The sequence below is a fragment of the Chaetura pelagica genome, unplaced genomic scaffold (genome assembly GCF_000747805.2).
Source record: "Chaetura pelagica isolate M959 unplaced genomic scaffold, ChaPel_1.0 scaffold471, whole genome shotgun sequence".
In the NCBI taxonomy this organism is placed as follows: Eukaryota; Metazoa; Chordata; class Aves; order Apodiformes; family Apodidae; genus Chaetura; species Chaetura pelagica.
In genome coordinates this window covers 1,383,387-1,408,169 of record NW_009952430.1, presented here as the reverse complement: position 1 = coordinate 1,408,169, position 24,783 = coordinate 1,383,387, and the positions used below count along the sequence as shown (strand labels likewise).

The following is a 24,783-nucleotide window of genomic DNA, read 5'->3' as shown; positions in this document are numbered from 1 at the left end:
TTTATATGGCTGTCATGATAATGAGACCTGATTCTTTTTCAAATTACATCAACAACATTTCAATTAGTTTTATATTGGGAAGAGACAGGGGTTTTATATGAGTTAGTCCATGAAAGCAGCATTGTGAGAGTGGCTTAACAAGGACTGAGTTTTGTTTTATTCCAACTGTAAAAAGATTAATAGACATTCTTAGATCATCTGTCAATGAGTTCTGTGGTTTAGATCTAGCTCTTGTCCTTGGAGGCAAGGAGGTAATTCTAGGTAGTTTGGACCAGTTGCCATATTCTGCCTTGCATGTCAGAGCACTTCTTGAAGTCAGAGTATGGACTGATTTATTTTGTACAACAAAATGTAAAATAATGTGTTTCAAGTGATCTGGTTTCCTGAGTAGTTAAGACATTGTATACTCAACTAGTGGAAAAAGCATCCAGTTTCCATCCGTCCTGCTTTTGGCTGGGATAGAGTTAATTTTCACCCTGGTAGCTGGTATAGCAGTGTGGTTTGGATTTAGTACGAGAAGAATATTATTAATACATTGATGGCTTCATTGTTGCTAAGCACCGAGTCAAGGACATTTCAGCTTCTCATGCCTTGCCAGAAAGAAGGCTGGAGATGCACAAGAAGCTGGGAGGTGGCACAGCCAGGACAGCTGACCCAAACTGGCCAAAGGGGTATTCCATACCATATGGCATCATGCTCAGCATGTAAGCTCTGGGGGGTGGCAGTTGCTGCTCAGAGATGGGATGGGCACTGGTCAGCAGGCGGTGAGCAAGTGTATTGTTCATCACTTGTTTTGTGTAATCTATTATTGTTGTTGTTGTTATTATTACATCTTCCCTTTCTGTCCTGTTAAACTATCTCAACCCTTGAGTTTTATTTTTCCTCCCCCTGATTCTCTTTCCCATCCCACTGGGGAGGAGTGAGTGAGTTTAGTTGATGGCTGGGATTAAGCTATGACACCATCTCATCTCAGGTGTTTGACTGCATGTGTAGGAACTCTTGTGACAGAATTCCAGTGCAGCATCACTCACTAGAACACTGGCTGATACAACAGAAATTTTGCAGTGTAGTCCTTTACTGAGCAGCTGTGCCATAATATATCACATTAATGTGGGTTTTTTTTTGTTCCTGCTTATTATTACAAGTCTGGAATAAAGACAGAAGATTGTTTTATATGTCTTGTGCCAGGCCAGGCTGCTTCATGATGAAAGAAAGGCAACATGAGATAAACAGTTAAAATGGGAAGAAAAATAAAGAGGAGAGCCACCTTATACACTGGCAGTCAACAGTAGCAGTTTGGGAACACTGGCAGTCCTCAGTGTGTAGTGATTTTACATTCCACATACCAATGGAGTTTGGTCAGCTCTGAAAGAAAGGGGTTAGCAGACAGAATGCTCAGCTTGAAGACTCTAGCTGAGAAAAGTACTGAACCCTAGCTAATATTTCTTGCCTTACAACAGTATCAACAGGGCTTGGAGCTGTTCTCACAGCAGCTTTGCAGCTTCTGGCCAGCCTGGAACATGGGCAGACTGAGGTTATATCTGCCTATAAAAGATTTACTCTCAGGAGCTTTAGATCAGATCTTTTAAAATTGATTTAGTGTGTTGCAATGGATGAGGACTACATTTAGGAGTGAGAAGATGCTAATTTGCCTCGGGAGTGGCTTTGCCATTCCTCATCTTCTGTTGCAAGAACATGTCAACAATGTGGTTCTGTAGTCTGAGCCTTTATTTCTAAGGGATTTCATTACCTTTCTCTACTTAAGATAGTGTTTTAGTCTGGACTCCAAAAATAGGTCAGTAGTATCTGGTACGTAATTTTGCAGGTGTGAAAAGATAATAATCATATGGGAATCTTTGCTAAACTGTCATTAAACATAACTACATAGTATAGAACCTCTGGTGTGACAGAAAAGTCCCTCCATTTAAATTCTGTCCTTCCTGTGTGCAACCAGTTAATGGTTGTTGGTTATCTCCTCTCATTCTGAGTCTTTTAATGAAATCCAGGTTTTACCAATCTCCCTTACTGTTCTGTCTTCCAGTTTTTGCATGTGGCTTAGCAAATTTTTCTTTGATAAATGCTTTTGTTTTGGACATAAACTTGATTAAAATCTTCGTCATGTAGAGCTTAAGTAATCTTTGTTTGTCTTTAGTTAATTTGCATCAGTTCTCCTTCTGTCTCCCTTACTCAGCATGTTTGAGACAGCTCAGTGTGTGTTGCCCAAGCATGTCCTAGCAAGCAGTACCTATAGAGTTTAGCTGTAATGTGAGCATTAATTCATGTAACAGTTATTAAAAAAAATTAATTGGATACTGCCATGTCTTGAAGGGTAGATGAACAGATCAAATTTGTTTGCTTAATCAGGTTAATAGAATTTGCTCCACTAAATGGGCTAGATAGATCTGAGGAGGCTGTGGTCCATCTTAGGTGTAGACAGAGGGAAAAATGATCTGATATTCTTGGGGTGATTACCTACAATTGTGGATTGTCTAAAATCAGGGTTTTTTTTATGCAGGGGAGAAAAGTGTCCAGATAAATGTTTTTATGAACTAATTTAATTATTACAAGCATTAGAAATTTAATACTTTGTACTCAGTTCCCATATATAGCACACTAGAAACAAACTGCAAGACTATAATGTTTTTCTCCAGCCTCTGGAAACTATAACTCTAAATAAAGGCTATCCAGTATTGATACTGACAAAAATGTATCTATTTATGACTTCAGGAAATTACCATTAGAGGTTTTTTAAAGTTATTTATACTATTTCAATAATCTTTTGGTCTTGAGTGCAGAAGACTCAAGCTGTTGTGTGAAGGTTTTGTTCTGAAGTGGTGACGCTGGAGTATGTTCAAGAGGAGAAAATATGGTTTGTTTTATTTTTCTGCACTGAAGAATATGAAAATTCTTTCTTTGGCAATAAGCATATTATCCTTACAGTGGTTTTCATTAATTGGACCTTTCCATGTGTATTACCCAAATCTGCTGTGATTTTGCTTTTTATTAGGCAGCTTCCTTAAAGATTCTTTTTAATTTGATATTTCTGAAAAACCACAGTGCATTTTCAAAGTCACAATGTCAGTTTAAGTCTGTTCTACATTTAATCAAATATCCCAAATGAGAAACATCCCAACTTACACCACTTTGTAATTAAATTTGTCTTTAGTATGGTCTCCACATGCCAATAACCCCATCAAATGGTTGTGATTACTAGAGGTTGATATTAATGAACATCTGATTGTGATGGAAACTTTCAGCATATTTCATTTTTAAAACTATTTGAAGTGTAAAATATTTGAAAAATCAAGATCCCTTTCTCTTGCTTAGATATTTGGCTGTGGTGATAGACACAGAGAAATCAGTTTTAAAACAGAAATTATGCAAACATATCACCCTTTTTGACAGTTCTTGCGCTTTATGCAAAAGACTGGTTGTATAAGCATCCTGACAGAGTTGAATTAATTTGCATTAAATTCAGATTGCCTTAGTATTAAGGTTAAGTCCTTGGATCTTGTTTAACCCAGGATAGCAGATTTTGAATGAGGATTTCTGAGGCCTGGTCATTTTCCAACTAAGCCAGTTATCAAAATCCTGGGGCTTACCCATTTACCTTCAAAAAGGACTTTCAAAACTAACTTAATTTGCTGTACTATGAACAGGTTTGCTGTAGTATCTGTTGAGTTGCTTGAAGTTTCTCCAGAAAATGTCATGTTTGTCCTTCATGATTTCATATGCATGACATCATCCTTTTAAAATGTGCATGAGGTGTTATGTTCAGCTCTTCTCCTTCTGATTACACCCCCTTGACTTCTTGATTTTCATATAAATTTACAAAAAAAAAAAAAAGGTTTCCTTGATTTTTAATTACTCTTTTTTTGTATGCTGAAAATAAACATGTAACATCCTATTGTGGACTTTGGAGTTGAAGCAGTGCCAAGCAGAACGTTTAACAGGTGTTAAAAATGGATTTCTATGAAGTCCAAACATCTGCCAAGATGGATATTCGTCTGACCTAAAGGATTCTCTGAGGAGTCAGCACTATCAATGTGTTTTGTAATTTTTAAAACATGCTTTTAATACACTAGGGTGTGTTTTGTATCTTTACACCTAATGCAAATTATCTCACAGGTGTCATGGGTTTTGAAGCACACTGTTTCCTCTGTTGGAAATGAGGGGGAAATAAAACACATTTTACCACCTCCTTTCCACTTTGGAAAGATTTTACTACATAAAAATATTCCTTCCTTATATTTTACCTTTTTGATTACACTAAATGATGGTTACAAGATCCTTCTTAAAGCCACTATTATCATAAAACATTTTATTATTCTGCTGCATTAAAAAAATAAAAGCTCATGGACCTGTAGAAAAAAACCAATATAATTTAAATAAGTCCCTTTAGTATTTTTAACAACATAAATTTAAATTCTTAGTTTTGGTAAGGTCAAATCCAAACTGCTGGTTAGTGGTATAATGTCTAGTTAAGTCTGTTCTACATTTAATCAAATATCCCAAATGAGAAACATCCCAACTTACACCACTTTGTAATTAAATTTGTCTTTAGTATGGTCTCCACATGCCAATAACCCCATCAAATGGTTGTGATTACTAGAGGTTGATATTAATGAACATCTGATTGTGATGGAAACTTTCAGCATATTTCATTTTTAAAACTATTTGAAGTGTAAAATATTTGAAAAATCAAGATCCCTTTCTCTTGCTTAGATATTTGGCTGTGGTGATAGACACAGAGAAATCAGTTTTAAAACAGAAATTATGCAAACATATCACCCTTTTTGACAGTTCTTGCGCTTTATGCAAAAGACTGGTTGTATAAGCATCCTGACAGAGTTGAATTAATTTGCATTAAATTCAGATTGCCTTAGTATTAAGGTTAAGTCCTTGGATCTTGTTTAACCCAGGATAGCAGATTTTGAATGAGGATTTCTGAGGCCTGGTCATTTTCCAACTAAGCCAGTTATCAAAATCCTGGGGCTTACCCATTTACCTTCAAAAAGGACTTTCAAAACTAACTTAATTTGCTGTACTATGAACAGGTTTGCTGTAGTATCTGTTGAGTTGCTTGAAGTTTCTCCAGAAAATGTCATGTTTGTCCTTCATGATTTCATATGCATGACATCATCCTTTTAAAATGTGCATGAGGTGTTATGTTCAGCTCTTCTCCTTCTGATTACACCCCCTTGACTTCTTGATTTTCATATAAATTTACAAAAAAAAAAAAAAGGTTTCCTTGATTTTTAATTACTCTTTTTTTGTATGCTGAAAATAAACATGTAACATCCTATTGTGGACTTTGGAGTTGAAGCAGTGCCAAGCAGAACGTTTAACAGGTGTTAAAAATGGATTTCTATGAAGTCCAAACATCTGCCAAGATGGATATTCGTCTGACCTAAAGGATTCTCTGAGGAGTCAGCACTATCAATGTGTTTTGTAATTTTTAAAACATGCTTTTAATACACTAGGGTGTGTTTTGTATCTTTACACCTAATGCAAATTATCTCACAGGTGTCATGGGTTTTGAAGCACACTGTTTCCTCTGTTGGAAATGAGGGGGAAATAAAACACATTTTACCACCTCCTTTCCACTTTGGAAAGATTTTACTACATAAAAATATTCCTTCCTTATATTTTACCTTTTTGATTACACTAAATGATGGTTACAAGATCCTTCTTAAAGCCACTATTATCATAAAACATTTTATTATTCTGCTGCATTAAAAAAATAAAAGCTCATGGACCTGTAGAAAAAAACCAATATAATTTAAATAAGTCCCTTTAGTATTTTTAACAACATAAATTTAAATTCTTAGTTTTGGTAAGGTCAAATCCAAACTGCTGGTTAGTGGTATAATGTCTAGTTTGTGTAGCTGTTTCTGTGCCATCTAAGTTTCTTATTGATTAAAGCAGATGTTTTAATGATTTGTGTGACCATGAACTTGTCTGGGAACTCAATATAAAGTGTACTCAGTAGACAGTTGTATTTTGTAAATCTCTCTTTGTCTTTCAGGTAACAGAGTATTTTTGACTAAACACCCTGTAATTTTGTCATGTTATCAAGAAATGAATTTTCCAGTTTTAAAGAAATTTTGTGACTTCTTGTAGCTAGTTACTTTTCATGAAATATATGGTAGCATAAGCAGGATTTATTTAAATGACAGCTAAATCAGGTCCAAACTTATTATTGGTGTTATTTTTATTTCCTTAATGGTTAGCATTTTATAGACCAGTTCTTCTAAAGCACTATCACAATTTGCAGGAGACCATCCAATACTACCCCATATATGTATCCCAATATATTTTTACAAAATATGGATTTCACTGTATAGAGCTTTAATTCCTCTAAATAAGAACAGTAAGAAGCAGAACTGGAAAGAGAGCTGCTAAATTTCTTCAAGATGGTCTTGCTTCTCTGCTCCAATATTTTGCAACTGAAACAGATTTTAGCATATACTTAATGGTTAAATTTCAGTTTTACAATCATGCTAGTTAACCTAAAAAAAGTTCTATTCTCAGTAAATTACAAACAAAGACTTGTGGAAGATCGTGTTAATCATGTTTCCTGTGAGATATGGGTGATCTGAAGAGATAATGTTGAGTCAGAGCTGTGCAATTAAAACATGTGCTACAAGGACTATTTCATAACTGCTTGAGAAGAAATCCTGCACTGTCTCAATCAGTTGCTCTTTTTGTGGTAAATTTCTCCCTGAGCCTTCAGTGAAGCACACTAAGGATGCTGCTGATCTGGACTTGGACTAGCTAGTGCTAGAGGTACTGCACCAAAGCCTGAAGCTTTGCAGATCTTTTAGACATATATATAAATATACACATTTATAAAGGTGTCTGTGTGTACCCAGGAGGAAAATGAAAACTTTCATAAAAGTTTTTACAACCAAATAATATTTAAACTATTACATTAATGAGAAGCAAATACCTCAATACAGAGGGAAGACAGAGAGAAAAATGTTCACTCTCCTGTCAAGTTTTCTTCTGAATTTCAGGATATGTTTGCAGTGTCACATCAAGTGGGAGAGAAGGGAGAAATCAATACAACAAAAATACAGAAGTGGGGCTTGGAGGCAGCACAGGTGACGTTTGCCTTCCCTCTATATGTCAAGATGTAGGCAAGATTAACAAAAGCTGTTCTTAAAAAATTCAGGATAAGGTTAATGTCTCCTATTAGCTTTTTTAGTTTAGGAAATTTCTTTCTGTGGGCACTCACAAACAGGCATATTGGGGGGAAAAGAGAAAATAATTCCTGTACTGCTTGTTATTGGAATAGTCTTTCTTCCCATAGAACATTATCTAGGATCAGATGTCATTACTTCTAATTATAGCTTCACTAAGAAGTTAATTACATTCTCTTTTGGGAGGTTTACGTCATTCAGTCATATTTCTAACATGAACCTCAACACTACACACTTTTTCTCACTGTGTAGAAAGTGTTTACCTTTGAAAGTTGGTTTTCATTTAATATGGTCAGTTGAGGAGGCTCATTTATTTTGTACAGCAAACTGTGGATTTTTCCTTGCTGTCACCACATATATTTCTGATACCTGCTTCCATGTCATTATTGGTCGGTTAATTAAATAAATTCATAAAAGAAAGTGATAAAAAAGTTGAAACTTGGATTAACTATTTTTGCATAAGAATGAATAATCAAAATATTGAAAAGCATGTGTCTAATATGGAGAGTTCCCTGTGTTCTGGAAGTCTGAATGGGTGTAAAACAGACCAGAAAGATTTTTGTCCAAGTTTAAAACTTATGAAAGAAGCCACAATTAAAAGGCTTTTCACTTCAATTTGAAAGCTATAAGGAAATACTCAGTGAAGTGAATATTAAAGGTCTGTGAGGGAAATGGGAAACAGGGTGCAGTTGCTTCTGATGCCACACCTTCCACAGGGGAACTAGAGGAAGCTGTTTGTACTCTGAGTAATCCTGATTTTGATTGGAGGAAAGCAGCAGGTTAAATGAGCTGTGCCCTGCAGGAGCTGTATCAAAGGCTCAGGTTTAGTTGCTCTCATTTGGTGATGTCTACCTTGCACCCATACAAGTCAAGAATCCCAGTCATGAGTCACTGTCACATGGGAGAGGAGTGGTACAGCTAAAGAGCAGAAAGGTGTGGGGTTTTTTTTGGCTGAGGATCTAGAAATAAATGTATTGCATAGCATCAAGTTTAAGATGTGTCTTTAGAATATACCTCTGAAGATGATGCTAAAAGCAGTCTTGAGTGGGTAATAGTTCTGAAAATTAAAAGAAAGCAAGAAGTCTGTGTGCTGTGCAAAACATTTCACTGTTGTGTTAGGGTAGAGGGAAGTGTGAACATTTTACTTCTTACAAAATGCTACCTTTGTTATGCACTTGTAGTTATTAAGGGAGAAGAAATTAGAGTAAAATCTGAACCTTACCTTTACATTAACTTTATCAGAGCTGTTTCATTCATCAATAATGCCTGCCTGCTAGAGCTCAAACTAGAAAAGAGTAAGAAGCCAAAGGTATGGAGTAGAAGGTATCATATACTAAATGTCATTTAGCAAAATGAGGACATTAGTAAATGTGTGGAGCCTCAGAAGATTTTTTATTTTCTAAGTTACATTTTGAGTTGTCTTCATTTTTTCCAGTAAGGAGCTTTTCTTTCTCACATTAATTCTGAGCATTGGTTTTACTGTTCTTCATTTTAAGCGTTCATTGATATTAGAGTAGGTCATCATAACACTTGCTTCCAGCTTTGTTAGTGATTACAGAATGGAGGGTTCTGGGCTCTTACTTCAAAAATTCAAGGACCAAGGGTCATCAGCTGTGTCCTGTTTAGTCATGGAAGTGAAATGCATGGAGATGGCTTGTTGTTCAAACCCTCTGCCATCAACTCTAGTGAAACTACATTTGCCATGAACCTGTGGGTGTTCAGGGTGCTGTTGAAGTGACTTGGAGTTGCAACAATGGAAGGGTTCCCCTAATGATTATTCTACCTTGTCATTGAACTAGGTAAAAAGTGTAATTTGATTATTGAAACACTGGCCAGAGGCCAGTCCTATTACTTTCTTCTATATTTATTTATGTATCTTTTCTAAATTAATCTCTTACACTGATTTTACTATTGTTCTAAACATTAAGTTGAGCTTTGCTGTAGAAAACAAAATTGCTGTGTGCTTTTAAAATTTTTTTTAAACCTAGTTTTTTTTATTTTATGAGAGTGTTTATATGTAAGGCTCTAGGTTGTTATCCTTTCAGTCTGTTGTGCTGTTAGGCAGGTCAATTGATGAAGGAGTTTGGAAAGTTACACTTCCAAGGATTCTGCCCTAAATTATTGTGAAATTCATTGTAACCTATTGTTTTTTCTGTTCTGGATTTACATCACTGCAATAACAGTAATTCCTAACTAAGTTGTTTATGAGCAGTTTTTTTCTGAATGAGGGTGTTTTAAATTCTCAAAAGCTCCAAGTATTTTCAGGCCTGCATGCAGGAAGTACAGAATCATTGTTACAAGCCAAAACTCAGAAAAGTAAATTGGACTGTGGAATGGATTTATATATAGGGCTATATAGAAGGAGGAGGAAATTTTGGCTAAGAATCTAAATAAAACTCCAGACATCTCAAAAAGTAATGTGTGCTACAAAAAGAGCCATCAGGATCCAAAGTAACAGTTATTCTGTGTGTCCTCACCTTCAGGTAATTGATCAAACCCTTTCTGTTTTCTCTGGAAGTATAAGGAGTTCAGATTTAAATTAATTGTTATTTGGGTTTGGGGGAATTACAGTCCTTTTGCTGAGCACCTGGAATCAGCATTTTTTAGTTTGCTTAAACTACCAGCAGCATGTATGAAAATGGTCAGACTGGTCAGAAATTAATATAAAAATATGAAACTCTGTCCCCCGAGTCTCATTTTAATTTCAGATGACATAGAAAGACATGACTGCACATATACTTCTTGGCTCTAATAGAAAACCACATTTTCAGACAAACAATTTGATATCCTCCTTTTTATCTTTTACCTTGTAGAAGCTATTTGTGTTCTGTGTTTGTTCAGCTGAGGCTGTGACTTCCTGAATAAAGAAGCTAAGTTTCCATATTGTATTATTATAGAATACATTTTAGAAAAAAATGTTTGGTGATTTTTCCATTTCAACTTTCATGCACAGTTTTGTGAAGTGTCCTTGCAAGCTAGAAAAATCCTAGGATTTTAGAGAAGATGGTGTGTCTTGGTTAATGAGTGCTAGTCAGAGGCCTTATATAAAAATAATCCTCACAGAACAGAATATATGTATTTCTGATGCAATTTCTGTGAAATATTTATGTGTGGGGTGCCCCCTTTGAAAACATCTGTGAAATCATCTAACTGATGTTCCATTTACAAGAATTTTGGGTTAACTTAGCTGTAATTCAAGAGAGAGATGGGGCAAGGATTGAAGTTGTCCATGGTAATTAGTAGTTGTCATTGAGGAAAAATTTAATAGTTCTGAGACACTGTTTTATTCTTATAGGATAAGCAAGTTGTGGTTTCTTTTCATGTTTGTTGTTTTGATTGTATTTAGTCATACTCTAAATTGTGGGGTTGTGTTGCCAGCAGTCCCCCAGCAAGATCTCTTTGTGGTGTTTTTGTTCCCACATCAAAAGTATTCATAACTGCACGTGCAGGATTCTAGCCTGTGTGGGGTTTACACAGCCTACTTACACCTGTGTGGGGTTTAACACTGTAAATGGAGATGCCTGAAAGATCTAAACTTGCTGTGCTCAGTGTATACACTTATGATCCTTGTGGATGCTTAGGGTGGAAAATAAACCAGGTAACTTTTCCACACTGTTCTTGAACAGTACTTGATTATCTGAAGTAACTTTTCAGAAATGCTGATGGCTGCACTTTGGTGTTTGTTCTCAACGAATGAGCACATCCTCAACAGGAAGTACCCATCAAAATCTGGAAGAGAAATAGACAGGAGTGTAGTAGTTGATATAAAACGATGTCAGCTTACTTTGCATATATAATGAAGTCCTGTAGTAGAAGGTTTAGGGTGGACAGCAGGCCATGGGGAGTAGCAAACAGCAGAGCACAGCCACACTGCAGGAGCTCTCCTTGGCTCTTTCCTTGTCTAACCAGAGATCTATAAACAATTTAGTGTTTGTAGGAAACTGCATTAATATGTGTCTATGCAGTTACAGATAATATGAAATCCCTCTTATATGCTCTTTTTAATGCATATTGGAAGCTATTTATTATGCCAATAGGTGTTCAGAATACTAAAATTCATGTGTAACCTGTACTGCAAGAGAACAGTATTGGAGATGCAAATGTTGCTCAAATGGATTTAAGTACTTCAGTGAACAATTAAAATGAAGTATTTACATTTTTCTACCATGAATGAGACAAATCAGAATAAAGATTAATTTTTTCTCCTTATTTTATATGAATTACAAGTAACATACAGTTTTATAGGTGATGGCACTCTTGGTACAATTGTCTGGAGTTATTCAAGTTGTAATATTCATTTGACAAACCTCAGCTATTTTGGTTGAAATTCTGCCCTCCAGATGTCTGCCTTTGGATGACTTTCCTTTGAAAATTTCAAGGGAAGTAGTTCAAGTGTAGCTATTTCTTAATGTTAGCTTCGTAGAGATCATTGAAGGTCTGTAACCGTTTAACATTTGAGCTGAGCAACTGTGACATTATATACTAGACATATTATGATATGAACATATAAGGAGGCTAATAAGGACTGAACAGATACTGTTAATTCTTGGAGTTTCCATGTTTTGAATGCTTATTGGATGATCTTTTTGCCATGTGGCTGTACAGCACTGTGTGATTTGTCTCATTTTGCTTTAGATTATTGGGTGCCAAGTCAGAAGAGAACCCCTGGATTCCACTGAACGTTACACGCGTTGGATCAATAATCTAACTGAAGAACAACTTCTCACACAGGTATTCTTGTTTCAGCTCTGACTGAAATTACAGCAGAAAAACAGAGCAAGAGGTTTATTTATATGGATTTCTTTCAGTCATTATCAATACTTGATAACTTATCAAAGTTTTCAGATTCTTATATTTAAAGGCCAGTCTATTCAATAAGAGACAAGTTGATGGTGCATGTGATCATTACGTAGTGATGTGTCCACACTGAATTAGTGAAGCTTTCAACTTCAGGTTCAGAGTGAGCTGTACATTTCCCACTGCTATCTGTGGTTAAATGCATGTGCTTTCATGTTCTAATAATTAGTTTAGAGTTTTCGTTTTACAAGGTGTACTTAAATTCAAAAGGAAGAAGAATCTTCCTTGAGAATTCTTTCCTTCTCCTCCCAGGGTCTGGTATTGACTGCTTCTGTGTCTGATTAAGTTTTGCTAGACATCATTTAAAATAGCATTTCTTCAAGCATTAAATGTAGGGCTCATTTTACATGTTTGTAAGTAAGATGAGTCCTGTGCATCTGAAGATGACAGTTTTGGCATAAGGAAAGGTTGTTTTGTTAGGCAGCCAGCCAGTGCTGAACTAAAAGAGACTTTGGCAAAAACAAGTTAAACTGTGGAAGAAATCAGTCCAGCTTGTGGAGGAATGTGTGTACTGAGAATTAAAAGAAATCTAATGAATGGATGGTTAGCAGAAAACATCCCAGCAGGCATTGAGATGGCAGTATCTAGGGTTGGGTTTTGTGGTGCTATGGTAGGAAGACATTTGCTTTTGATTTTCTTGGATTTATGTGGCTGAAAAGATTAACATAACCTTGTTTGTTAGACTTCATTGTAAGCCGTGTTGTGTTCTCCATGACCCTAACCCCAAAAAACATATTTACAGGCTCTGGTCTGGTCATTGTAACAGAAGAAATAACCTTTTTTAAAATCAACAGTGGTATTATGGTTCCCTGTCATTAACCAAGTGAAAGTAGTAATAGAAAAAGTTACCCATGGAATTGCCTTTGAGTATGGCATCAGAAAAAAGTTACAGAGTTAGGACAATGATTTTATGTGCCAGCAACATCTGCATCACTGCTGCTGAAGAGAAGGGTAAATAAAACTGGAGGATGTAAAACTTGTCCTACACAATCTGAAGTGCTTCATCTAAGTGGCCAGTTGATGGAGTCTTTAATGAATTAAGCTGGAAATTAAAAGAAATATCCTGTTTCTGAGATTATTTAAGGGGGACTATGCAAAAAGAAAAGCCCTTTTAAAGTAAGGATGTATGTCTTCGGGAAGAGATTTAATAGAGCATTTCTGATAGTAGGATGGAAACCTGGGAAGCCCCTTGCAATCTTATGTGCCTACAAATATCTCTTAAAGCCTTAACCAAGCAGCGTGTGCAGTCCATTATTTTTACATATAATTTCCATTCACACATTTTAAAAATAGATGAGGAATTTTGGAAAATGTACTAGAAAGCTGCATAGCAGGATTTGTACTACTTGTCTGTAAGTTTATTAACAAGGTGAGATTTATAGAATCATTCTGCTATGCATCCCAAATTCTTTTTTATGTTTTTCTCTACCAAATTTGATGTAGAAATAGTTCTTCAAAGACAATTTCTTTCTGACAATGCTGTGGAAGCATCAAGCTAGGATAGATTGCACTGCACCAGCTGCAACTCGTATGTTGTTGAGCTCCACAGAATCCTCTTGAACAGAGATTTTAGGTGCCCAATCATAAGACAAGCTTCAGCTGTGACACAAACCTGTAGGAAGTTTGGCTTTTCTAACTGCTGCTAAAAAAAACTGCTCGACTTCCAGAGCAGTGCATATCAGCATATGGCACCTCTCCAGCCCCAGGATCTATTCTTCTAGTCAGAAATTCAGGTAGGGAGGTAATTATTTTGCTTTTTCTTGGCTTAAAAAAGTACAGCGAAGTGGAAGAACTGAGAGTAAAAAACCATCTCAGCTGTTCTCTAATAATCAGGATATGAATCAATTATGTAAGGTTAGGCCTGATTTGTCCCACTCCCCAGCCCCTGATACACCGTGTATTTTATTTTCGATGTGCTTTTTCAAACTATTTTCAGCAGAAAAGCATCAAGAAAACTATAATGTTTGGCCTTTGCTAATGGATTTTTCGAATCTCTGGCAGGAGCAGTCCTTCAGGTAATTCAGGGAAATTGGCTTTAATTTACAGTGTATTGTCTGCAGCAGTTTCCACTAACCAGAGAATGTTCAGCTTTTATTAGCTGTCTCTGTACTCAGTATCCAGCTTTATACTCAGTTACTTCTGTTGCATTTTTGTATCAAGCATGTGCAAATGATAGATGCTGTAAATTGGGAAATGAAGCAACCCATTAAAAAAAAAATCCAGTTGTCAAAATCAAGTAATGACCTATTGTAATATTCATGTTATCAAATAATACCCTGCAGCATGTGATTGCTTTACTAGATGGTGCCTGAAGGCCAGTTTGGAAGAAGTGGGGGTAGCAGATGTTTTCTGAGGTGGTTGGATGGCTTCATGTGTTTCAGTGCTGGCTGCTGGTTTTCTATCACTTGAGTCAGTACCAGATTTTTGGATCAAATGTCCATCTCCCATTCTCATGTGGAGAAGAACCCTCAATACAAAATGCTTCTAGCATTTTAACTTTTCTTTTCCCTTAGCCATGGCCCCTTGATGCTTACTCATCCATTAAATGTTTCTCCAAACAATTATACTGTAACATTCCAAAGATACTTTATGGTATGCGTGAAATTTCAGAATATATACCCCAAAGAGTGGGGGGAGGGAGGGAGTATGAGACTACAAAGAGAGCATAATAATGAGAAAACTGCTTTTTAAAAGATTAATAATGGCTTGTTTAAGGTTATCTTCTGTATAAATGTTGAGTGATTAAAACGTATTTTTTGGTATACTAATATAAGCCTTCAAGTGTGTGTGTGTGTATTCTGGCAGACTTGCTATTTTTCTGGTAAAAAAAGGAATAAAAAATAAAAATCACTGTTCAGTAAGTACAGAGCACAGTGACAGGTACAGGAATAAAATGAGCAAACAAATGAAGAGAACTGGCTGTTCTGATGTTCGAGAAAGTGAAATAAGCAGATTTAAACTAATCCTACAGGATATCAGAGTCTGAACTGTGCTTGAAGTGTGCTTGAAGTTTGATCATGCAGCCTTCTTGTACATTGGGTGTTTTACTGTGCTGAAGAAGTAAAAACGTCTGCATGGTTTTAAGGTTGGATTAATTACACAAATATTTATAGAATTAGTTTTTAAGAGTTGTTGCTGAGTGCAAGTAAAATGGATGAGTTCACATCCATGTCTATTAAATCACTCCTCATTACTTTAGGTTAGTTTAGTCTCACAGCCTGTGAAGTATTTTATTCACACTGAAGCATAATTCTATCTGACCTACCATTTTTCCCCCCCTAAAGACAAGAGACTTCCCTGCTTTCACATGGCAGTTCGCTTAGCACGTGGCAAGCTTAGAATGGTATTATCTGAGGAGTCTCTTGCAAAAAGGAATGAAGCTGAATGGTTGGTAAGACTGGACTGTCCCAGTTTAGAAAAATAATGGTGTGAACAAAACATGATGATTTGGTGTGTCTGTTGCCCACTGCATTGTGTCTGCACTGCCTCCTGATACATATTGGAGTTTGCAGATTGTCTCAGAGTTCTTTGTGTTGGATGAATCTGGAATTTTTCACAGGTGATTGGTAGTTGATCCCAATAATCTGGCTGGACCACCTGATGGCAGAACAATAATTAACATGGTGGAGTTTCTGTGCTGTTGCAGGTGCCTGTTGAACTTCACCCAAGTCACAAAAAACCTCACTAATAGTGAAGTTCTTACATTTTTCCCCTGAGCTAAAGAACCAAAGTAAAAAACTGGTTAATTGTAGATTCTCTAGTTTGTGTGGGATTAAGCATATACCTTATAAGAAAAAAAACAACACAAAACACAACTGGTTCCTTCCCTTTGTGGTTGATCTTTTTTCACCTCTGGAGAAGAATGAAATATAGTTTCACAATCCAGTGAATGTTTATATTTACATTTGCAAATACATGTCAAAGGGGTTCACGGAGTTCTAGAAAGTTTAATGAGAAGTGGCTTACCCACATCTGTGAACTCTTGAGCACAATTAGATCTTCACAGGGAGGCTTTAGGTAAAGGCATCTCAGGGTCAAATAATTCTTAACTCACAAACAGGTTTGTAGTCTTTTGGAAATGTATACAGGTTGTGCTTTGTGTGTTAATAATTTTGCATGAGTTTAAAGGTGTACCATAGAGGAAAGAGCATTAAATAACTTGAATTTTCCCTTTTTTTTTTTTTTTCTTTTGTTTGATAATTTGCATGCTTAGCCAAGACTTGAGTGTGGTTCATAATACATTATACTTATTTAAATGGATAGAAATGTTATAATTGAGCATAAAAGCAACTTGGGAGAATAAGTTTGGCTTTATTCCGTACATTCTTGATGAATACAGGCTTGCAGCACAATGGAAGGCATGATATGATTTTGATGAATATTGAAACTAAGGGGATAGAAATCTGTTTATCTCTGATTTGAGCTACAGTTTGTTCCAGATGACGATCCTCTCTTGTATTTTAATGAATCATACCAAAGTGGAATGCAAGGTGCTTGCATTCTAAATAATTTTTTTCTTAAGACATTTGTTGTTGAGAGATAGACAGGTAATGCCAAGGGCAAAGGAAAACTGTCAAGGATTAAATTTTCAGAAAGACATAATTTGTTTTCCAAACTGTTATTGACATTTATGTCTCCTCAATACTTGTGAAAATGCCTTTGAAAAATAGGGCAAGAAGTGAAAATAAAATCAGGACTTGCTTATTAATGCAGGACTCCAGTTAGGGCCATGGATGGAACCGATTAAAAACTTCCAGTTTCTGAATGCTCCATTTATTCTTGTTTCATCTTCCTTATCCTGTTTGCTTTCAAGTAAACAGTCTTCAAGCTTCATTTTGGGTTCTATCTCATTGCCTTCTATAGCTTAAGGAAACCTTCCTTTTGTTTCCCATGAGTGACAGAATCAATTTTTGTTCTGAAATGATAGGCAAGGTAACTCTCCTTTCTTTCAAAACAAGAAACCTACTCTAAATACAACTTTCCAACTGATTTAGTGATGTTTGTTTTTCAGTTGGTCTTCCATATATCAGTGCACAGGCCAGATACACCCTGAACTTCCTGTAATTTTCTCTTTGGATTTGAAAACCAAAGTGCTGATTCCACAAAAAAAGGGAAATATTTTTTACTGTGGCTTTTAGTATAATAATAATCAATTTCCAACATTTTTATTGCAACGCAGCTCCTCATTATAGCCTTATATGTAGGAAAAAAGCATTGTTTTTCTCTAGAAACTGGGCACTGAACAGTTTTTAACCATTTAAAAACTGTCTATGAGCACAAGTTAAGTGCAGTCTATTCATTATTGGAAAATAACTTTTTGCTTGTCTGATTTCTTGACTAGTGAAGGAAGCTAAATTTTAAAATATTTGCGTAGGATATTTACTATATCCTCCTATAAGTATTAACAGTACCCTAGAATCATGGAATGGTGAAGGTTGGAAGGGACCTTAAAGATCATCAGGTTCCAACCTCCCTGCCATGAACAGGTACACCTCCCACCAGACCAGGCTGAACAAGCCTCATCCAGCCTGGCCTTGAACACCTCGAGGAATGGGGCATCCACAACTTCCATGGGCAACCTGTTCCAGTGCCTTCCTGCCCTCATGGTGAAGAATTTCTTCCTCATGTCTCACATAGATCTCCCCTCTTCCAGTTTTAATCCATTCCCCCTTTTCATCTCACTCCCTGTCCTTGTCAAAAGTCCTTCCCCAGCTTCTCTGTAGCCCCTTTAAGTACTCGAAGGTGCTCTAAGGTCTCCCTGGAGCCTTCTCTTCTCCAGGCTGAACATCCCAACTCTCCCAGCCTGTTTCCAGAGCAGAGCAGCTCCAGCCCTCGCATCATATTCATGGCCCTTCTCTGGACACTCTCCAACAGCTCCATGTCTTTCCTGTGCTGAGGGCTCCAGAGGTGGACACAGTGCTCCAGGTGAGGTCTCACAAGAGCAGAGTAGAGGGGGAGACTTACCTTCCTCACCCTGCTGGCCATATATATGCTATACTGTTATGTTTGAAGCTTTTTGTTTTCTTTCTGTGATGTAAAGAAAACAGATTCTGGTCCGGTCCAACAGCTTTTGAGTATAACAACCCAGATTTAATGATTAATTAAAGCTCTGGGGAGACCTCATAGTGGCCTTCAAGTGCCTGAAGGGGCTCCAGGAATGCTGGGGAGGTACTGTTTTTTAGCAGGGTGTGTAGTGAGAGGACAAGGGGTAATGGCTCAAAACTGGAAGAAGGGAGAGATTTAGGTTAGACTTTGGGAAGAAATTCATTATTGTGAGGCTGGTGAGACCCTGGCCCAGGTTGCCCAGGGAAGCTGTGACTGCCCCATCCCTGGAAGTTTTGAAGGGCAAGTTGGATGGGACTCAGAGCAACCTGGGCTGGTGTCCCTGCGCATGGCAGGGTGGTTGGATCTAGATGATTACTATAAAGTCCCTTCCAATCTGAACCACTGTATGATTCTACGATGGTAATTCAGTTTTAATTTTTTTTTTCTGAGTGTTTGACAAACTGGGATATGGAATTTTTATTCTGTTTGTACAGCCTTGGCCAAATGGACTGTGATTAGAAGTTCTTGAGCTGAAGTTATGCAAATAAAAAAAACCAATAGCAAGCTTTTCAGAGTGTTAGCTTGGATCAGCTGGAGCAGTGAACAGTGTGTCCTTTTTCATAAAGGTAAAGAACAGATAGTTGTCTAGTCATTTATTGTGATGACATGATATAAGGATGATAAGCACATCTAGTTCCCCTGTAGCAGCCAGTGCTTGTGCATGCAGCTCCCATTTGGAGAACTAGAAGGGTGACATGTGAGGGAGGTGGGTCAGGCATGTGCTCTGTGGTTAGCAGAGGGATAGTCAGGCCCTGGCCCAAACGGAAATCAGAGCGGTTGCAGCGCATGGGGTGTGTAACAAGGAAGGAAATGGTCTTGCATCTGGCTTCTAGTGTAACTGTTGGGCCTTTGCCACCTCCCTGGATGAATTGGTTTCTGTGATCTGGGTGGATTTAACCTTTTGCATCGCTTGCAGTGACTGCTCCCGCAGCACAGGGGAAGGCAGCAAACTCAGCAGTTTTATACCCTTCATTTTACAGAGGAGCTTGGTGAATTGAAAATTCTGATGCTGCTGATAAACACAGTATGATGGCTTTGTAGGTGCTGCAAATTAGTGATTTTTTTTTTTTTCAGAGCTACTGAAATGAATGTTGAAAGCAACTGTTGCCAGACATTTTCTTAGCAGACAAATTTAAAGTATCTTCCAAGATTTCCATTCATTTATGCCCTAGAACTTAGTGTTCAATTTCTTAGAGTAGGTATTAATCATACCTGTCAATATAAAAGAGAGATGTCTAGAAAGTCTATACAATAAAGGAATTATTATTTTCAGGCATATATTTTCTTAGCATGCCAGGAGGACTATATTTACACATGTACCCTAATAATGTCAGAATGAAATAAATATAGTAATGAACATATTAACTTCAGGATGATGTTTATTTTATAAAGTGGTAAATACAAATTAAGACAAGCCCTTGCTGTTTAAAGAATGGTTCAAATTTTACTTAAATTACTATTCTAATATTTAGCACTTTGGAGGGCTTATTCTGCCACTAAAGTAAAAAAAAGTGTGCTGCTTATAATTTAGCTTGTTTAGCATGTAAGCTTATAGAAAGTTTCTTATTTTATCCATCTTACTAGGGATTTGATTCCAGATTATACTGCTAAGAGCCCTTATGTGGATTCACTTGTATAAAAGTGATTGGCATCAGCAGAGCTCATAGTTACATCCTAATTGCTGCCAACTTCTATGCAAATATAGCCACATTTCTGCTAGAAAGCTGCACTACTGTGATTACACTAAAATCTGCACAAGTCTCTCTATCATAACCATTTCTTACATGAAAATTCTTACGCCTTGTGTAGCCTGTTGGATTGATGCTACGGTGAAAGATCTCTGTAATGCATTCCTAATGCTTTTTCATCTTCCTTGTACTCTCTATCTAGGTCATCTTCTGTTCTAAGTATGTAACAAGACAAAATAATAGGATTGATGTGAGTTCACATCCTGAGCAGTGACTCTTAAGATGCACATTTGTTTATTTGTTGGGTTTTTTGAGTGAGTTTGTGTTTTTTTAAATCAGACTGCAGCATGTTGTACACATGCTCCTTCCACAGCCACATTGCACCAAACAGCCTTCTGCACTAGATTTTCTTGGCATACCTCTGTTTTGATCTTTGCCTTAACTAATGTTGATATTCTTTATTCTCCTCTCCATCTGTCATTCCCTGTCCTTTTTAAGCACCTCAGCAGCAGAGTTATGAATTCTCTTGAGCCAAAAGTCACGTCCATGTTCTTTGTCTTTTAAGACAGTAGAACGGGGTCCGAATTTGTGATAGTGACCTTCTTATACACCTTAATTTTAATGTATTTTGACCATATCTGCCAGACTCTTATTTGTCTGAAATTCATTTGTTTGACTTCATGTCATTTTGGGGAGCTCTGGGACTGTGTAGGCAGGTCTCACACTATGTGTGTCCTAAAACTTTTTGCTGTTTCCCGCTGCAGAGTTGTGGAATTGATTGTTACAGCTATGACAGCATTTGTCAGCTTTCACTTTCCCACTTCATTCTCAGTTTCATCTCTTCCCCCAAAGAATTTTGTCTTTCCCTGGTGCTTCATAGAAGAGCCACAAGTTCACCACATACTTAATTGCCCATTCATTTTGCAAGGAGCAAATTACTTAGTCGTGTCTAATAAAGAGATTTAAATGTAACCGCCCATGAGTGCAAGAAACTAGCAGAATAATAATCATCTTCATATTCAGGAGAAACCAGCACTGTATCCATCAAGTGTTCTATCTGTTGAATCAAAGTCAGGGAAAGGAAGTAAGTTGCTCACCAGGTTGGCATTTGAGTTTAAACAGGTTTTAATGTTTCTGAGAGAAACCAGACTTGACAAGTCTGCAGAGCTCTGCTTAGCAGTCCTGAGCTAAATGTGATCATATGCTTTGACAAGCTTCATTTATTGCTCTGTCAACCCAGAAAGGTAATGCTGAACCCAAGCTAGCAAGAAGCAACCTTACTGTCACAGCATTTACATTTGGAAAATTGCAGGGAAATTATCAGTATTATTATTAGGGAAGCAAGGAAGACAGATGAAGTCATTGCAGTGGACCTGAATGTAGTGTGCATGTGGATGTAGTGCAAGACACTAAAGGGACCTTGTTTAACTTTTATGCTTCTCATTTTTCTTTTCCTTCTGGGTGTTTCCTGGGTATTTAAGCTGAAGAAGAGAGGATTTCTTTTTTTCTAGATTTGTCTCATATGCAGCCAACAGTCAGCCTGTGCTGTGCTCACAGGTCTGTCAAGAAAGTCTTGTCACATTAGGTTCTGGTCCTGGAAAACTGTCAGAGAATTGTACTGGCAAGTATTGCCTCCCCTTGTGACTTGTTCTTTAATTATTTGTTTCCATGATCATGAACGAGTAGCATCACTAATGGGTCCTGCAGACAGACCACTGACTGCATCTGTTCATCTCTATTTTCCTTCCTTTTTAGTCAGGCATCATGACAACCTAAAATTATGATGTGGCTATGTCCCCAGGGTAGTATCGGTATCTTTCATATTGGTACTCTTCTATAAAAACAAATAGATAAATACATCTGTGATTGTGAAATTAAAAAAAAATTAGAAGCTGTTAGATAAAAATGCTTGACAGTCTTAGAACCCCTGATGACCACTTGAAAGAGCAGAGAAGTTGAGTTGTGAAGTGGTTTTCAGCTGCTAAGCTGTTCTCAAATGTGTTTCTTCTTTTAACTGAAATTCAAGTCATGTTGATTGTGTCCATGTGTCTGCATCCTCACTTCTGCAGGAGTAAGATGTTTGAGTTGAGGTTTGTTGTACTTGGCATGAATCAAGCAACTAGAGGAATCACAGCTACCTCTCATGGAGGTAGTGACTGAGGAGCCCATGGGCTGTTGCTCCATTTACCTACAATATTTGAAAATTATTAGTTATTTCAACTGCCAATATTTATTCTCCCATCTGATTTTAGACAGTAACAGCAACATTAACTTTTCCTGCCAGCCCTGAATTCCATTTTAATGTCATCTTCAGAAGAATGTAAATTTTAACCTATGAGCAAAACAGACTTTCTCTTAATAACAGTCTCAGATTACATGTTTAAAAAGAAAAAAGAAAACAAAACACAACAAAACCAAAACCAACAACCTTTGGAGTCAGCCGGAGAGATTTGTGTGTATGTCATAAAATTATTTGTAGATCTGCAGAGCAGATGTTGACAATTACAAAGAGAACAGAGGCTGGTCTGTGGTCAGCCAGCAAGCTCCATTTCACGTGGGTAGATCAAGGCTCAAGGCAGCAACTATTTCCTGTCAGCACTCTGGGCGTCAGCAATAGCAGGTTTTGTGGGCTATAGCCCAGTTAGATTATACAAAGTCACTTTTGTGGGGCCTTGGTTCTGTCTCTCAGATGAAAGAACAGTGGTACTAGAAGGCTCAGTGTTCTGCTTTGTAAGATATGTGCCCATTGATGCAAAATTGTGGGTTAAAAACTTTTTATGGATTTTGTGTTTCTTTGCTACATGTGTGCATCCTCTTTTTAGACAGTGTAGAACAGCTGACCCTTTCATGTGCTGCAGCCATTGCCACTGAGTCATTTCACATTTTGGTTATTTTAGCTTGAACTCTATTTAAAGCCCAATCTCCCTAAAATTTTAGTTCAATTTTATTCAAGAACTTAAATGGCAGCTGTTTCCACAGATGAAAACTGATTGTTATCCTTTTGCCTTCAGAGAAGTTTTCTTTAAACTTCTCCTGGTTGCAGGTGACCTGGGGTATCTCCTTGGTTGACAGCACTGCTCGCCATGCTGAGATAAATAGGCATTTCCCAGTAGTCAAAAGTAATTTAACTGTAGCTCATTTATCTCAAACAGAATGAAGTAATATATATATGATGAAGTCCATGTTCTACGAGGAGTGTGAAACAATGTCCCTAATGGGCATGAGTGACCAGAAGAAATGAATGATTACTCTAGACATCTGTGTGTCTGTGTATTTACAGATTTAAATATATATATCTTCACCACCAGATTAAGTTGATTTGGAATAAGATTTAGCTTAGTTGATCACATGTAGTTGTCTCCTTTAGGGTGAGCTGAGTCTTCCAGGTTGCTTTGATTGTATTGGTTGCTTAGATACCTACCTTACACATAAACATCAACCTGTAGATACCTGAGTTTGGGTATTTTAATCAACAGTTGAAATCCATCTCGCATGTTGATACAAGTTGTGATTCTAAATAGTTATATATAGAATCTCAGACTGGTTTGGGTTGGAAGGTCACTCAGTTCCAACCACCCTGCCATCGGGGACACGTAGACCAGGCTGCACAAGCCTTGTGCAACCTGGCCTAGAACACTTCCAGGAATGGGGCATCCACAACTTCCCTGGGCAACCTGTTCCAGTGCCTTCCTGACCTCATGGTGAAGAATTTCTTCCTCATGTCTCACCTAAATCTCCCTTCTTCCAGTTTTAATCCATTCCCCCTTGTCATCTCACTCTCTGCCCTTGTCCAAGTGCCTCCCCAGCTTTCCTGGAGCCTCTTTAAGTACTGGAAAGTGCTGTAAGGTCTCCCTGGAGCCTTCTCTTCTCCAGGCTGGGTACCCCAACTCTCCCAGCTTGTCTCCAGAGCAGAGCTGCTCCAGCCCTTGGATCATCTCTGTGGCCTCCTCTGGACTTGCTCCAAGAGCTCTGTGTCCTGCTTGTGTTGGGGGCTCCAGAACTGGGCACAGTGCTCCTGGTGAGGTCTCACGAGAACAGAGTAGAGGGGCAGAATTGCTTCACTCACACTGCTGGGTAATGATGATACTGATGTAATGTCCAGTGAATTCCCATTTTCCTTTTTGTTGGTAGATCTGTATAAATAACCATTTATTAGTGAGGTGAAAATGAATACAATTTTATTCTGCAAATAAGTAATTTTGATCTTCAAGTTTAAGAGGTATAGGTAGTGATGGAGGAAGCATCTGTTGCCCTTTTGGAGGCTATGGGAAGAGGAGGATAAACAAAAATCTATCTTAGTGGATGGACAAGAAAGATGGTTTCTAGAATTGGAAATGGAAAAAAAAATCTGGTGTTCTACCATATTTTAAATTCACTCTTTTGTAGCTTTTCTGATAATGCCTTGGCTGTGGGATGTGAGCATGTGAATGTCAAATTGTAATGGTTGGGTCCTTGCTGTTTGGAGTTGCTACTGAACACAAATAAAGCATTTTTAACATGACAAAAGCAAAGCATAAAGACATTTCTTAAATGGCTGAAAGAGTATCTGTTGTAAAGATGTGTTTTTTAATTCAGAAACAAGAATTTATTCTCTGGCTGCCTGAGGACAGTCCCTGTTTCACTGTTTAGTGAGAAAAGGGTCCCTGTGATAAGAGTGTTCTGTGTGTGACTCAAGACTTTGGTTGCCTGAGGTTTTTTTTGCATCAGGTAGGTAATGTGAAGAATGCTAGAATAAAGAGGAAGGAAGAAATTACATGCCTCAGCAGCAAGCATGTTTTCTCTAAATGCTTTAGTTTCAAGTTCTGTATTGAGGATAGGTCCCAAGTCTCCTTTTGTAGCAGGATATCAGGTGCAAGCAGCTAGACAAAGAACACAGTTCAGTTTTCTCTTTACTGAAAATTATAATACAGCTTGAGTTGCAATGGCAA

At 37.4% G+C, this 24,783-nt stretch overlaps 1 protein-coding gene across 1 annotated transcript in view; it reads left to right on the top strand.

Annotated features, from left to right (window-relative positions):
- The window catches only part of B3GNTL1 (UDP-GlcNAc:betaGal beta-1,3-N-acetylglucosaminyltransferase-like 1), a 117,272-nt gene that overhangs the window by 20,017 nt on the left and 72,472 nt on the right, over window positions 1-24,783 (top strand). Inside the window, exon 5 of the mRNA XM_010008242.1 lies at window positions 11,841-11,936. Within this exon, the coding sequence (XP_010006544.1) occupies window positions 11,841-11,936 (96 nt within the window). The remainder of the gene's footprint in view (window positions 1-11,840; window positions 11,937-24,783) is intronic.